The sequence below is a fragment of the Meleagris gallopavo genome, chromosome 10, assembly GCF_000146605.3.
Source record: "Meleagris gallopavo isolate NT-WF06-2002-E0010 breed Aviagen turkey brand Nicholas breeding stock chromosome 10, Turkey_5.1, whole genome shotgun sequence".
NCBI lineage: Eukaryota > Metazoa > Chordata > Aves > Galliformes > Phasianidae > Meleagris > Meleagris gallopavo.
This window is the reverse complement of record NC_015020.2, coordinates 15,961,623-15,977,144: the sequence shown is the minus strand read 5'-3', so window position 1 is coordinate 15,977,144 and position 15,522 is coordinate 15,961,623. Positions and strand designations below refer to the sequence as shown.

At 40.1% G+C, this 15,522-nt stretch overlaps 1 protein-coding gene across 14 annotated transcripts in view; it reads left to right on the top strand.

Annotated features, from left to right (window-relative positions):
• SAMD13 (sterile alpha motif domain containing 13) overlaps window positions 1-12,162 on the top strand; it is a 12,425-nt gene extending 263 nt beyond the window's left edge. The window contains exons 1-7 of one of the 14 annotated variants that reach the window (XR_002118155.2): window positions 71-321; window positions 1,240-1,316; window positions 5,211-5,322; window positions 8,185-8,241; window positions 9,030-9,177; window positions 10,448-10,497; window positions 11,257-12,162. Coding sequence is in view for 8 of the 14 variants with exons in the window: in XM_010715972.3 (XP_010714274.1) it covers window positions 127-321; window positions 1,240-1,316; window positions 5,211-5,322; window positions 10,896-11,039 (528 nt within the window). In the remaining 6 variants the exon portion in view is untranslated. The other 13 variants (XR_004160798.1, XR_002118154.2, XR_002118156.2 and 10 more) reach the window with 13 other exon arrangements.
• Window positions 12,163-15,522: the final 3,360 nt, after the last annotated feature.

Genomic DNA, 15,522 nt, shown 5'->3' with positions numbered 1-15,522 from the left:
CGCCGCGCCGGAGCAGCGCGTAGCAATGCTTCGGTGTAGTTGCCCGTAGGTAGGTCCGTCTGTCTTGCTTTCCTCCCCTCCCGCACGAAAAATAATGACAATGTGGTGCCACGCTGCCTGCCGGAGATGCTCGTAAGATGGTGCACGCGTGTCACGCAGCGCCCGCCGGGAGCCCCCAGGTGCGGGTGGGGTCGCGGCGGCTCCGTCCCGGCCCGGAGCTGGCGGCTGTCAGCGCGCCCACACCTGGGCTGCGCCGAGTGCTCCGGGCTCAGCGTGGAAGGAGCATCCTCGCCGCCAGTTTGGTGCTGCTCTCTGGTGCTGGTAATTGGCTCATAAAGGGTCCTTCCTTTCCTTTTATTTTTGTAAGCAGCGGCGTTAATTGCTATCGTTTGTTTTTGCAAAGTTTTAGCTGAAGAGCGCGATTTCCCCGTTCTGTACTTCCCCAAGCTCTGAGACGTACCGCCGGCGTCCATTAACCTACAGCGGGAACATCCCGAGCCCACGGGTAGTTACGGTGCTCCCCGACATAGAAATGCCTTTGAGAGCAGAAGGAGGAGGCTGGGCTGCCTTCTGTGCCTTCCTTGGGGAGGTGGGAGCAGCCAGCGGGCTGGCTTTCCTTTCCTCCAGTGTCCTTTGTACGGTCCTTCCCCCCTCCGAGCTCAGCGTGCGTAGAGGCAGCAGTGCAAAGCACAGGAAGGATGGGCTGGTGGAGAAGGTGCACAATTAGGCCTCAGGAGTTTTGGACTCGTTCAGTGACTCGCCTTGCCAGCTGGTTTGTGACTGGGGTAGAAATCGCATTTCTCATCGGTGTTTCAGATCCCCATTTGTAAAACGAGGGCGTAGATTTCCAAGCCTCGCTAACAGTAGGGTTGTGCTTCTGCTCAGGGTGACTGAAGGCACTGAGAGCACGCTTGGTGTCCAGTCATAGACATATTGCAGGCTGGTCTTTCTCTACGTAGTTTAGATCAAGATTGTATTAGTTTAAAAAAAGGATCATATGTGATGCTCGTGACTGAAAATCAAGGAAGATGCGATTTCCTGTGTTCAAAGCACAAGCAAACTTTTTCCTAATTCAGTAGTTATTACTGGCTTTGCCAAGGTTCTGAGGGAAGCGGTCTTCCACAGCACTTTGTTCTCAGATAGAAACAGTTGCATCTCTATAGAATACTTGTTTCTGTTGTGTTATGTTGTTCTTTTCATACTACCAGTAACTAAACGCAGCTTTTTTCCTGTTGGTAGCTGCTGAAGAAACCTCTCTTCTCCATGCGAACTGTTGACATGGAAAACAAGGAAAATGGTTCTCTGGATGTCAAAAAGTAAGTGATTCCTTAGAGTTTGTTTTATGCAAACAGCATGTGAATTTTGATTGTATTTTTCCATTGACTTAATATGGTTGGCAAGGGTGGGGACCTCCATCTTTGCTTATTTCTACCAATCTGTGTTCTTTGTTAGTTTTATTGCATTTCTACTTTGAAATAAAAGAATCTAGGGCACTGAAGTGATTTAAAGTGGTATGCAGGAGGATAATACAGCAATGGAGAAGTGTGGAAGCTAATAAGTTGGTAGTATTCTTTTTTCCATTGTTTTCTTATCTCAGCTAGAGACCAAAGCAAGTGGTAGCACAGTAGCCAATACTCTGCCCATGTTCATCTGTTTGCTGTTGTGGGGAAAGCTCCTCTCACCATCCGCATTGACTGATGAGGTGAAATTCCTGAGGAAGGACTTGTAAAAGTCAAAGCAGCAAATGGTGACTGAGGTGTCTGTGCTTTCTAGAACCAATGCCTGATGGGGAGAAGCATCCCATGTATATATCTCCTCCCATTCTTTTTATCTCCCTGCTGACTGCCCAGCCATCCTAAACTGAGAAGCAGCATATGTCCTTTCTGAAGCAGATATTTTAAACTGTTTGCTAGAGAAGCCCTAACAGATGCCTTCTTCAGACCTATGGTGGTAATAAGGGAAAGAAAGACATGATGGACACTGCTCTGCAGTTTTCTTCAGTGTAGTGGCTGCAGGGTAGGATAAGAACTGTTTTAAAGGTATTTCTTCATCTTTGAAGGTCATCAGTTCTTCAGTTGGGATCACTAGTCCTAATCTAACTTACTGTCTGAAAAGTGAAGTTTTGTGTGGGAAAAACAGCTATGTTTTGTTAGGCTTATAGATACTTTATTGATAAGTAACACTAAGAAAGGAACTAGAGAGAGCTTATTATCTGTCCTGTCAGACTGCAGCACTTCTATGAAGCTGCACCTCATTCTTGTCTTTCAGACCTCTTTGCCAGGAGTTGTCCATGAAAATGTGATGATGCTTAGGTTCCCCAGCACCAAGTAATGTGAACAACAACAATAATAATAATGGTCTCTTCAGGATAATGCATGATTATGATCAGCATCAAAAGATTTGCTTGTAGCCTATAAAATTTCTATCTTCCCCATTAACTCAAGACTCTGGCTATACCATACCAGTGTAAAAAGTGTTTCCCTGTTAAGTGACTATGCATAGATTATGCCTCTCAGAAGCCACCTTCAGTTACCCATTTTTCTTCTGCACCTGAGATTCCGTGGCAGAGGCGAGAAGGGAAGCGGTGAGAACAAGGACAGCTTGCATTTAATCATTTTCCCCCAAGGCTTAGGTGATAAAGACTCAACTACTAATTGCAGTGATGGCTTTTTAAATCTGGTTGTGATTATAATTAAACAGAGCATAAGCTGTGGTTTCTAAAGAAAAATATATAGTATGTATGTGTGCCTATCTACTAAGGAAGTATTTGGCACTTCCTTGAAGTGGTTATAAATAGCTTGGATAAAATCTGTTCACAGTTGTATTTTTCCAGGCCTTACTGCTTCGGCCACATGATGGCAATAAAGGTACAGGGACAGTGGCAAACAGAAGACAAGTCAAATCTTTATTCATTGTTAGCACACCTAGCATCTGATTATAAAGCCTAACATACTCGCTCTCTTAAGTTTTTAGGGCAGCCAGAATGTCTGGCATAACTGGTGCTAAACAGTGGCTCTTATATATTCCCTTTTCTTGTCTAAAGAATAGTGCTGTGTGCAACAGCAGGGCAAGGAGAAGGCTGTCTAGAAGCCAAATGAGCATCTGTGTGGGTAGGTGATTTAAAATCCAGCCAGCCCCTGACAGTATGTCACATGCCTGTGAGTTTTCTGCAGCTGTAGCTGTGGAAATGGACTCTGCATGAGGTCTGACATGATGCTGTTCCATGTAGGAACTTGCCATTATTCCTGGGGTTAGGAATGACTAAGGTGGAGCCCTTGAAGATGTTGCTGTTGGGCCTAGGATGGGACTAGACCAAGTGCTACGTTCCCTAGCAGTAAAAGAGCTATATGAAGATCCAATACACTTGGGCTGAAATACATTGTGGGGGGATCATAGTCAACTTGAAATGAAAATGCTTTGGGAAGTAAGCAAAATACAGTTAAGTATTTTGACAGATTGAGTCTTTCATTTACTGTTTAGGAATAATTAAATAGTTCTTTTAGCTTTTTTTTTTTTTAATACTCAGTTCTAGGTTTTTGGGTTTTAGTTTATTTTTAATTTTAGTTAAAGATGTGTCATTGCAAGTATCTGTGTTGGGGGGAAATCCAAATATAAATATAATTCTTCAGATCTTGGTTCTACAAATATACATAGATTTTGTATGGTGCTTTTCACAGCATTTTACTTCTTAAGCCTCGGAATGTGCACAACACCAAAAAAAAAAAACTTCAGGTGCAGCTCTGATAAAGTTGATAGTCTCATTTAAAATTTTGCTGAGTGTTGCCTTTCTCTGCAATCCCAATCAGCAAAACAATTCATAAAGTTGTTAATTCATGAGCAAGAGCAAGAAACTCTGGCCTTTGCTCCTTGCACTGAAATATGTATATACTCTGTGATAATTTAAAGAAACTGCTTTTAAAAGGTCAGCTACAATATAGGGTGTGATATTGAGGTTACAACGTGAGTCTCTAGAGCCAGAATTTTGTTGTCATATTGATAAGTGTGTTTCAAGAATTAAGGGAGAAGTAAAAATCATGCTCACCATGCTAATATGTGGTCATAGAAATAGAAATGTTGTAGAAATGGTGATCTAAAGCACCTTGTGTGATTCTACTTTGATCTCTTCATGGCTGGTTTTAAAAAAATGATTGGCCCTTGATTCACACAGTGAGTTTGCTGAAAGACATACAAGTCTAGAAGGAACAGAGGTGGTGAACAATGGAAAAGGAAAATTTGAAGTACAGAGTAAAAAACTTTGTCAGAGGAGTATAATCTAAGTTAGAGTACCAGATGGAAAGCAATCTGTATGGTTTTGTAATTTATTCATTAACATTATGGTTAAGCATGCAGGACAGTGGAAAAACATCTGACCTGTAAGTATGGGACGTCAAGTTGGAGAAGCATGTTGTCCAAATTTATTTTCTACTGAATGACATTTTGTTCTTCATCCTACTACACTGCTGTAGGGCAGGCAATCAAGCTCATCATGTGTTTCACCAATAGTTTGCAGATATACAATGGTTATCTGAGACAATATGATAGCAGGCTGAGGATAAGAAATGCAGGGTTAGAGTAGCAACATGAATGATTGATGGGCCTTGCTACTGTGGAAAGTAATTGCTTAAGGTCAATCATAGAATCTGTTCTGATTGTGTTGAACAGATATTTTCTTGCATTCTTAGTTGTTCAGAAAGTCCCTGGATTTCTCCAAAGGTAAGTCAAAAAGAAATTTTGGAGGACTCTATATTGAGCAATTAATGCAATCACAGGTGCCTCTATTTTCTTGTTTTCTGAGGTAGTTTCCAGTACTGTTATCCATGTTACAATATAGCACAATCTCATCTTGGAGAAGAGTAATCTGCATACTGCAATTGTATATAAATGCTTGATAGCTGAAAACTACAGAGGTAGCCTCTTTTCTGCAAAGGCAGCACGCTTACAGGCAAAGCTCCTGATTGACTGACTTTGGCTGATGTGAATATTCCTATACTTCTTTTCTGAAGGGAGGAGTATGTCACTTGTCCCTGCTATCAGGTCTTTGAAATGGAACAGAAAAGCAGTGATTCTTTTCTATTGGAGTGGTGGCAGGTGTGTTGTGGGGTACTATTCCTGGAGGAACAGAGAAGGGAACATACATGGGTTGTCTACAAAGAAGCAGCAGACACTCTATAGACAAGTAGTGCTTATTTGTTTGGGTTTGTATATTGCAGTTCAGTAGAAAACGGGAGACCTCCAGATCCTGCTGACTGGGCTGTTATAGATGTTGTGAATTATTTCAGGACAGCTGGATTTGAAGAACAAGCCAGTGCTTTTCAAGAACAGGTAAGTCTGCTAGGAAACACTTTGATTGCCGCCACCTTCTCCCATTGCACGTTTTTGCCATGGATCCAGTGATACCTTGTTAAATAGAAAAATCCCACATTAGGTGATTGGGTATATTATTGGATGAAAACCTGTGGGAGTTGAAGATTGTCATGTTACAGGATCCACATAACGGGATGAAGTATGTTTGAAATGTCATCTGAAAGGTGAGGAATCTAAACAAATTTTCTTGCTTGGACTGGTTTAAAATGTGGATGGTAATTTCCTTCTTCCTAAGTATACTGTGCAAATACTCTCATGAGTACTTGTAAAATCCAAGGTTCCTAACACAGTAATTGCTTTTGAGGATGTAGGATGAAAAGGGCTGCTGTGTTCCACTGAACTTGACAATACATGTGAACAGGGAAAGAGTAAGTTAAGTTGGCAATTAAGGGGAATAATCTTTTCAGGCACAGGAGCAGCATGTTTGTAGGATTTCCAATCTGATGGAGAGATTGGGGCTTGCAGAAGGGTGGTTGTAAGCATCAGGAAGACCTGCAGAGTTCAGATCCTTGAACTGAGCAAAAGCTCTGAGCTGGAGAATTTTCCATTTGCCTTTAGACAAGGAAAGGCTACTGGAGAAAAATCAGTTAAAGGGATAGCCATGGACTGCTTTCCACAGAAAAACAATTGTGGGAACATGCATCAAGTTTCAGAAATCATTGTTACAATTTTAGCCTTTGTGATATTGACCCCAGAGTTAGCTTCAGTATATGGCATAGTTAGTCTCAGTATAACAAGTGCCTATGTTATAAACACGCTTCCTGATGCTAATAAATGGCTTCTTTTGGCAGTTTTGCAAAGAGCATAGCTGTCGTATAGCTACTTGGTAACTCACCTATCAGCACATTGTTAAAGTGTATTAGTGAGGAAGGGTAGGAGTGTTTACTTACTTGGCTTGTGGTTCACTTGTTCCATAGAGATGGATCTTAAATCTGCAGATTGTCAGTTCAGCACATTCTGTAATAAATCTGTAGGTTTGTGTGCAAGTACAAGGAAACTAATTGTTATGATAGTTTGGATGGGGCTTTGGGCAACTTGGTCTGGTGGAAAGTTACCCTGCCCACAGCTGAGGGGCTGGAATTCTAGGTGATCTTGTAAGATCTCTTCCAACTCAAACCCTTCTGTGATCTATTCCATGAACGTTTTTGTTTAGTTATTAAAATGGATGGCTTGACTTTCTAAGGCCTGTGCCAGAGTAAGATATGGCCAGCTTTGCTGGAGAATAGTACATCTAAACTGAAATAGAGTTACTGTTGATCAGTAATAATCTTGCTGACCTTCTGCACCTGGGCTATGAAGTCCCATCTGATTGGAACTGATGAGTATAAAGAAGTATCTAAATTTAGCTCTTTGTTCTGGGAGGTGAAAAGCCTGGTGCTGGCTAATTTTCTGCCAGAAGGCAGAGAGGTTTTGGTTGCAGCTGCTAATAATTTTGAGAATTTGAAGATGGGCAAACAAAAAAAGCCTAAGTTTATCAACTCCTTAATACCAGCATTCATGTCTCCTCAAAGCCTTAGAAGCATGACATAAGAAAAACACAAGCCAAGTAATTGCAGCCTCTGAGTTTTTTCCTTATTCCGACAGATACTTCTGACTTTCATCACATGCCTTAACCTCTCTACACATCAGCTGGCTTGTCAATAATACTGCAGTAATTACTACTGATCTTGCAACAGCAAGGTGAGGCTAGCTCAAGAGTTCTGGCAAAGCAATTTGCAACAGCCTGATGGAAAATAGCATGTAGAAGTGACAAGTACAGGTTTTGTTAGTATTCTGCAGTGAGGGCAAATGGCTTCAGGAGGAAAGATGAAGTAAGCTTATTTTTAGCAACATATTGCCAAGGCTCTGCTAGGTTAGATGGGCAGTAAGCTGCCATAGGCAGAAAAATGGTTTTGGTTCTGCTACTAACTCCACTTTATGCTAAAGCTTTGGAGAGAAGCTGACAGGTGCCACCAAGATAAAGCCAGGAGATGTGAGATGGACATTTGAGGTGGAAATCATTGCCACTCCCTTCCACTTGTATTCACTTAGCAGCATAGAGAGCAGCGAATGCTCTCCAGGCAAGAACTGACCCTTCCCTGTCTGCTTCAGGAACAATTCTATCTGTATCCTCTTAACAGTAGTGTTGTCTTGTTTACTCTGCACTGTTTAGAAGACGCTAATTTTAACTCTGTATACTTATGGTATTTGTTATCAGGGTCTCACAGGCTCTCCAGGTATGGCAGTCACAAGGTGTGCAGCTGAAACTGTGGCCACCTCTGGTTTTAAATGCCATTTGTTCTGCAGCTTGTCTGGGTCTCAGAATCTGAAATTTGTTTGATCTGCCACTGCCATGGATATATACTGGAAGGGGAACGAGGCTGTAAGTGGTGAAGGGAAGTATCCCAATTCACCTACAACACTGAGAAATTGTTTTCCACTGAACTGTTTCAGAAGGGTTAGCACAACAATTTTCTTACAAGACATCCATAGTTCAAAATGTAATCTCAAGAAATTTTAATATGTTCTACGTAACAGTAACTAAGTCCACGCTTCTAATGAATCTAAATCTGGACTCACATGACGCAAGTGACTCAAAGGATATTGTAAGATGTGATTTTTTTCTTTTAAAGGAAAATGAAAAAACATTTTAAGGACTACAGAATGTTTTTAGTAACTGTATTGTAAGTGCTGGTATGGCATGATGAGTATATGATGGTTATACATTATTCTTTCTTGGAGTTTCATTGATGTCAGCAAGCTGTAAGAGCTCTCTGAAAAGATTCAACTGGAAGATGTTGCCCAATATCCAAAACAATAACATCAAGCAAATTTTTCCAGGCAAGCCAAGAAGTTGGGCACAGAGGACCACTGAAGAGAGTGGCAGACCAGATATGGGTGAGAGTGTGAACATCTTCAAAGAACTGTTATGTGCAAGTACATGGCTGAGATTTCTCTAGGAGCCTTGGGAGCACAGGGGGTTTTGGCTTGCTCGAAGATGGAATCCTTGTGACGTGTCCTGAGATGTGGTAGTGCAATGCTTGACCTTCACTACTGCCACACAACTTCTTACCATTCTTACCATTAGTATTAGTTATGCAGCTCAGCCTAAGGAACCCAATGATAGTTTGCTGCCCCTTGCTGCAGTGCCTTACCAGAAGGGAAACAGGTTTGATATTAGCTGGTATCTGCTGCCATCTTCTAGCAGATCCACGGCATGGAGGAGCACATGGGCATGCTGGCTGGTATACTTTCTTGTCAGCTGTGATGTAGAACATTGCAGTTCTCAGTCACTTGGAGAAAGAGCAGACTTGATTCTTGACCGGTCACGTGGGGATTTGCTGAAGACGATAAATTGACTATTGCAGCTGAGGAACTACTGTTAGCTCTAGGTGTGCAGAGGGATGCCTCTCTAGATGGCACTAAAAGGGCATGCCAAAAGCTGGCATTGAAGTTGCATCCTGAAAAATATCCTGAAAATAATGGAGTAGCAGAGAAGAATTTCATAGAAGTCTCCAAAGCATACAAAGTCTTACCTGATGACCAAAAAGTGGAATGACGATGGCAAATCTATGGAAGCAGTTTTAAGGGGAAAGAAAACAAAAAGAGGTGAAAGTAAACCATAAAATAGACATAGAGGTGTAACACACTGAAATTTTAATACGTATTTACTCATTACTACCCAGGTATGCTTAGAGGATCAGTTTTCTATTCAATTAAATCCTTAGATGGTCTACTTCCCAGCGTTTCTTAAATCCACAGGGAACCCTGTGGAAGAAGAAGGAAAAGGAAACAAATTGTCTCTACCTATTCATGGAGTTTCTCCTGTTCCAGGTACTGGATTTTCTTCATCTGGATCCCTCCACGCTGGAGGTTGTTCTTACTCCATAACATCATTGAACGGCAGTGGAAAAGGCAACTTCAGATCAGTCATATCAATGAGCAAAATACTCAGTGGTGTCAGAATTTCCACAAAAAGAATTGTGACAAATGGAAACAAGAAAATATCAACTGTTTTTAACTATTAACATTCTCAACAGAAATTGGAAGGAGGTACCTGTTATAATTGGGTAAAAAGTTATTGGAAATGTGATTTTTTTTTTTATTTTTATTTTTTCCAGAAATACTGTTACACTGTGGTCTTCTGGAGGGATTAGCAGTTATATCTCTTGACGAGGTTTTAAAGAAATTCCACTTTCAGTGGATATTTGGTTATAGTACGCTTTTTCCATCAATCTTGTATTTTTAATCAAATCATGAGAGAGATCAGTCCAGACAAGTTACTATTGAACTCTAATGTGCCTTCTTTGTCATTTTTTCATGTTAAATTGTAACAAAAAATATGATCAGTAACATCTCCAAAACAATATTTAATATTTGTAAGAAAGATACTGCAGTGGAACTGTTTTATGTGTGGTAATTATCTATGGTATTTATAAAAACACAAAATTGTGGTAATACAGAGTAATGGACAACAGTAATATATGCAGGCATTTGAACTTGTTGGCTATTGATGCCAAATTCAAATTTATTTTTTAATTAAGAGTAGGAAAGAATGCAGCAAAGTGAAATCTGGTGCAAGAGAACATCCTAACATTAAAGACTTTGGGCTGTGATGACCTTGTGAGGCACCAGTCGATGCACTGCTTTATGGATGTAGCTTGTTTCTTGGGTAGCGCAGTGATTGAACTGTGACAGTATAAATAAAAGAATGGTCATGTGTCTGAAACAGAGGTGGGAGTTGTGAGATGGGGATTATTTTTGCTTTTTGATGCATGGAGAATCATTTACAGTTAATTTGTGAACATATGACAAGATTATCAGATGGGGGAGAAAAAAAAAGCCTGCAGGATTTCTAATCTAAATAGTCAGAAAGCAAAGATTTGAGAGAGGAGACAAAAAAATAATATATTAAAAAAAAAATTAAAAAGAGAAAAGAATGAAAACCCTATGATTTAAAAGTGGAATGTAGCCATTGTGGAGATTCAGCCTGGAAAGTTGCTGCCTTTTCCACTGTAGTTGAAGGAATTTCCTTTAGAGTGCTGAGCTCTGCAGTTGGATCCTTGTAAAAGTTCTGATTGCAGGAGTCTCCTTTTCTCTGCAGGATGTGTGGGAAGTTGGCCATTTAAAGCAGTCACCTGAAGTTATTAGCAGGTACTGACTAATCCAAACTTGCACGCTGCTGTCAATGGTAATTTTGAAACACATTTCACTGCCTTCTCCCTAAGTGTGTCCTTTGTTTAATGGCTGTTAGTTAGGCAAGCTGTACGTGTACCTATTAATTTCAAACATGTACAAGGAGGGAATTTTGAAATGAGGCTGATTTGGGTTTTGTGCTTGACTAAATAGTATTTATGCATTAGTCAGCACAGTTGAGTACTTGAAAAACCGAACAGCAGATGTTAGCAGCTAAAAAAATTATTTCTGAAAAATAAAAGGCTACTATTTCTTTTCTCACTGATCTTCTGTAGTAGTCTTCCATTTGTTGCGTGATTGTTCTCAGCTATTAGATTTGTGTGTTTTCTTTATCAATTCTTTAATTCTTCTTATAGGAAATTGATGGCAAATCATTACTGTTGATGACAAGAAATGATGTACTGACTGGACTTTCATTAAAACTGGGGCCTGCGCTGAAAATCTATGAATATCACGTAAAACCTCTACAGACACAACATCTAAAGAACAACTCTTTATAGCGAATTGTCTAATTGGGGTCATGTTGTGCCTCAAACAGTAAATAAGCAATTTGGTTTCATGTGATGGAACTTTGTAAAGAGAGAATATATTAAGAATTTAAACCAAATTTAGATATTTATCCTATTGGATAGAGTTGGCAATATAATGTATACTGAGTCTGAAATGAGAGAGGTGGTGTGTATTTTTCACATAGTGCATAATGATTTTCTCTTTTAGGGTTTGTCAGTGAGCATGTTGAAATAGCTACATCACTGTATCCAGAACAAAAGGGAGGTATGTCATTCTCATTTTTGAGCCAGATGTGTTCTTAATATCATTATTTAAATACCAAAAAATCAAACAAACAGAAGAAAAATAAAATAAAGTTTACATGCATCTTTGGGAGAGAGAGAAACCGTTGGAAGTATCTTCTGGTGTACAATAAAGACCTACTAAAACTATTACTACTGGTAATTCTGGGATGGGACTGACATTTGCCAACTCACCCTTTTTTGCAGAGGGTCCTATTTTGACCTTATTAAGGTTTATTTGTGGTATGCCGCAATGTTTAAAGCTGTACATAAAACTAACATAACCCCTTCGATAGCAGAAGGTGTTGCTGACAGGTGAAACTGGGTTGTGTATTTTTTGTCCTTAAAATTTTCAGCTTGTTTTCACCTGTTTTTAACGGTAGCTCTATGTAAAGTATAGTTGGTTTTTAAAGTTTGTGTTGCTTTGCAAACAAAAGAAATAGATCATTCTTTTTTAATTTATGATAACTTGTTTTCTAACATTATGCAGAAATTTATTAAACAAACCTGCACATTTTTAATATTCTGTCATTGGTATTGTAATGGTTTATTTTTTTTAATGCTTTACTTAACAGTTTGAATATTTGTTTTAAAAACTGAAAGAAGCTGTCTTGTCACCATACATCTCTGTTAAAAGAGAGTCTTGTTCAATCTGTTTGTACCAGTTCCCTCCTTGATAGGTTGCTTGCTATAATCCAATAAAGCATTGCTTATGTTTGAACTGTTTGCTTTATAGATCTTTTTACTTTCTGTTTCTTTATTATGTTATATTGGATTTCCTGATTATTTTTTTTTCCACTTCTCCATTAAAACAGTACCAAAACCTTCTGCATATTCTTTGCTCCTGTGATTACTTTTAACACCACCTACCAAGTTATTTAAAGATATTTTTGCTTTTTGCTTTTTCTTATCCAGTGTTACATACTGCTGAAGGAGAGAATTTGAAGCATTGGTTACATTCACCAGTAACATCTGTACTTCTCTTACCCTTCTCTAGAGCTGTCAGTGGTGCAGGGATGCTGTGCTGGCACTGCTACAGCAGAGTTAATTTTCCCTCAGTGCCTGCTTAGCACTGTCTAGGCATGTCATTTTCTCTGGCCCAGAGAGCTTTGTGATGACTTCTAAAATGGGATGTGGAGTTGCATAAGTGAGACTGAGCAGATGAGCTAGGAAGCAGGAAATAAGTGGGAGTGTGTGCTAAAAGTGAATATGGTTTGGGAGGCAGTTGTGATGGGATTAGAAGGGAGAGAGTAGGGGTGTGGTGATTTCAGCCAAGTGGGGACAGCATTCTGTGACAGGAAGGAGAAGCTCCTGTAATGTCCTGCCTTAGGTAGTTGTCCTGCCTTCACTTTGATTTGGCCAAGTGCAAGGTAGCTGTGGATGCTACAGAGGTAGGAGAGTTGCTTATATTTCTAGTATTGCCATTTGGAAGGGGATAAAGCCACATGTGTATCTGCTCTATAGGTAAAACTCATGGCGTGTGCTATGTAAATAAACTATACAGCAGCATGCTTTCTTGTATAGTTTCTAACCTTTACACTGTAAAAACATTTATTTAGATGTGTGTTAGGATTCTGGGGTGTATTAACCATTTCTCTTCCTTTCCCTCAGAGAACTGTGCTCTCTTTAGATATCTGTTTGTTAGCAGGTTTGTAGGTCACAGTCTGAATTCTTGTTACAATTTTATTGTTTATAGTTTGGTAGCAGCCAGGGATACCTATTGGGAATAGAGATCTTCTGGAAGACTTCAATCAAATAGAGAGAATCATCCCTGCCCTGGGGAATTTTCAGGTACAGACTGTATCAGGCCAGTCAGAGGCTGCAGCTGAAAAATTACACATAAAATTTCTCTAATTATTTTAATACAGAATTAGATCTACTTATGGGAAGGATTATGTGAAGCAGTTGCCTGTAGCTGTGTGGAGATTCCTACCTGTCCTGAATTTGTAGAATTGTTGGAGTGGAATATATCACGCTATGTTCCCAAAGGATGAACTGAATATTCTCTTTTCTTCCATTTGAATTTGATTTTTTTGTTGTTTTTGTTTTTTTTGTAGATCTATGGATAATATCAATTAAAAGATGTTCATTCCATCAGGAAGTAAAAATCTTTGCTGTACAGCTGTGAAGACTCATTTGGTGATTAATGAGTACTGTGCTTTCTTTGAATGTGTTTTAATGACTACTGTGGTTTAACCCAGCAGGTGGCTGAGCACCACACAGTCATTTGCTCACTCCCCTCTTCCCAATGGGATGGAAGAGAGAATAGGAAAAAAAACCAACAAAGTTTGAGATAAAACTATTTACTAAGACAGAGATAAGGAAAAGGACAATAAATATGACATATATATATATATATATGGTGATTACTGAGTACTGAGCTTTCTTTTAACATGTTTTAGTGAGCAAGTGAATTGGATTAAAAAACATCCAGATTGTATTCTTCTCTTGATCAATACTGTGAACTGATTAATACAAGTAGAGATCTTACAGAAAGCTCAGTGCAAGTTTGGAAGGGAGTTTAGAGTATGTTATTCTGAACTATAACCATTTTTTTTTCCTGATCTTTATTGTGGTTTCCTACTGCTCTCTGAGCTTTCTAATGCTGCCCAGAGAGGTTGTGGAGTTTCCTTCTCTGGAGATATTCAGAACGCTCCTGGACACTTGCCTCTGCAGTCTGTGCTAGGAACCAGGAGGTTGGACTAGATGATCTCCAGAGACCCTTTCCAATCCCTGCGATTCTTTGATTCTCTTTGTGTAGGTGACTGTCCTGATTTTGTTCATTACATACTCCTTGCTGTTTCTGTGAGAGAAAGGTAAAATCTTTTTAAAAGAGACTGGAGAGTCTGAAAGAGGAAGTAAAAGCCAGATTATTTTTAGCTACCATTCGTCTTCCAGAAAACACTGCTGCTGTTGAGATGAGAAAGCAACTGATGGGCAGTACTGGATACCATGTCAGAACTGTGTTTCTAATAGTGGCAGAGCTATGCAGGGGTCCTGGTTAAAAGCCAACCTCGTGCTTTGGGTGCCCAGTGTCTGACTGCTCAGCTGATACTGGGTGTGAGAGTGACAGTAGTCTCAGTGCTGCAGGTCTCCTTGCTTTCACGCTGAATGAGCAATTTAGAGAGTCCTCCATCTCCTGGAGGCAGCATGAAGGAGCAAAGCAACAGTCAAATCCCCTGTCCTGCTGCCAGTCAGCACAGGAACAGGGAGACATACTGCAGCCAAGATCCTCCTATTCACTGACCATCATGGAGACCAAATCTAAAGAAGGTAGAAATGGTTTTAAGTTGAAAGGGGAAATGGTTGTAAGTTGAGAGAGGGTGGATTTAGGTTGGATGTCAGGGGGAAGCTCTATACTATGAGAGTGTTAAGGTGCTGGAACAGGCTGCCCAGAGAGGTTGTGGATGCCCCATTCCTAGAGGTGTTCAAGGCCAGATTGGATGGGGTCCTGGGCAACCTGGTCTAGTATTAAATGGAGAGGTTGATGGCCTTGCATGTGGCAGGTGGGTTGGAGATTCGTGATCTTTGAGATCCCTTCCAACCCTGGCTATTCTGTGATTCTGTGAAGGTAAAAAGGAATTTGGTCAGGGAGTGGGCCCAAATAATGTGGCTAAGTCCCATTTTTAGGAATGGTTTATCCCATTGTGATCTGATTCTAGTTGTCATATAGAAGATTTGGGCTGCTTCCTACTGTCTAAATATTCATATTGGAAGGAATATGTCCACATGCATGACTCATGTTTTGCAGTGCTGGTTGGGGCTATGCTGAAATGTTCATAAGGGCTGCTGAGTGTCTGTGTGTGCAGAGGTCTATAGAAAACACATTACAAGAGTGTATGTGTGCTTTTAGCCACAGAATAATCTAAATCAACAACTACTTGCTTCTTTGCATCCTTTGTCTGCCATGAGGGTTAATCCATTACTACTTTGTAAACCCGCAGATGAAGCACTAATAGTAATGACAAACAACCTTCCACTCAGCACAACTCATTTCTCACCAGGTAGAAGGAAAGCTGGTTGTGAAGAGTAGAATAAATGATCTGCTTTGCTTAGAAAGGGGTAAAGATTGAGATGTGCAGTATGAACCTTTTTTTCCTTTGTTTTTATCAATTGGTAGTGAACTGTCATTTGAAGCAATGCTGATCACTTTCTGAGGTAACATTGTCTGAACTAAAATATCATTCCATAC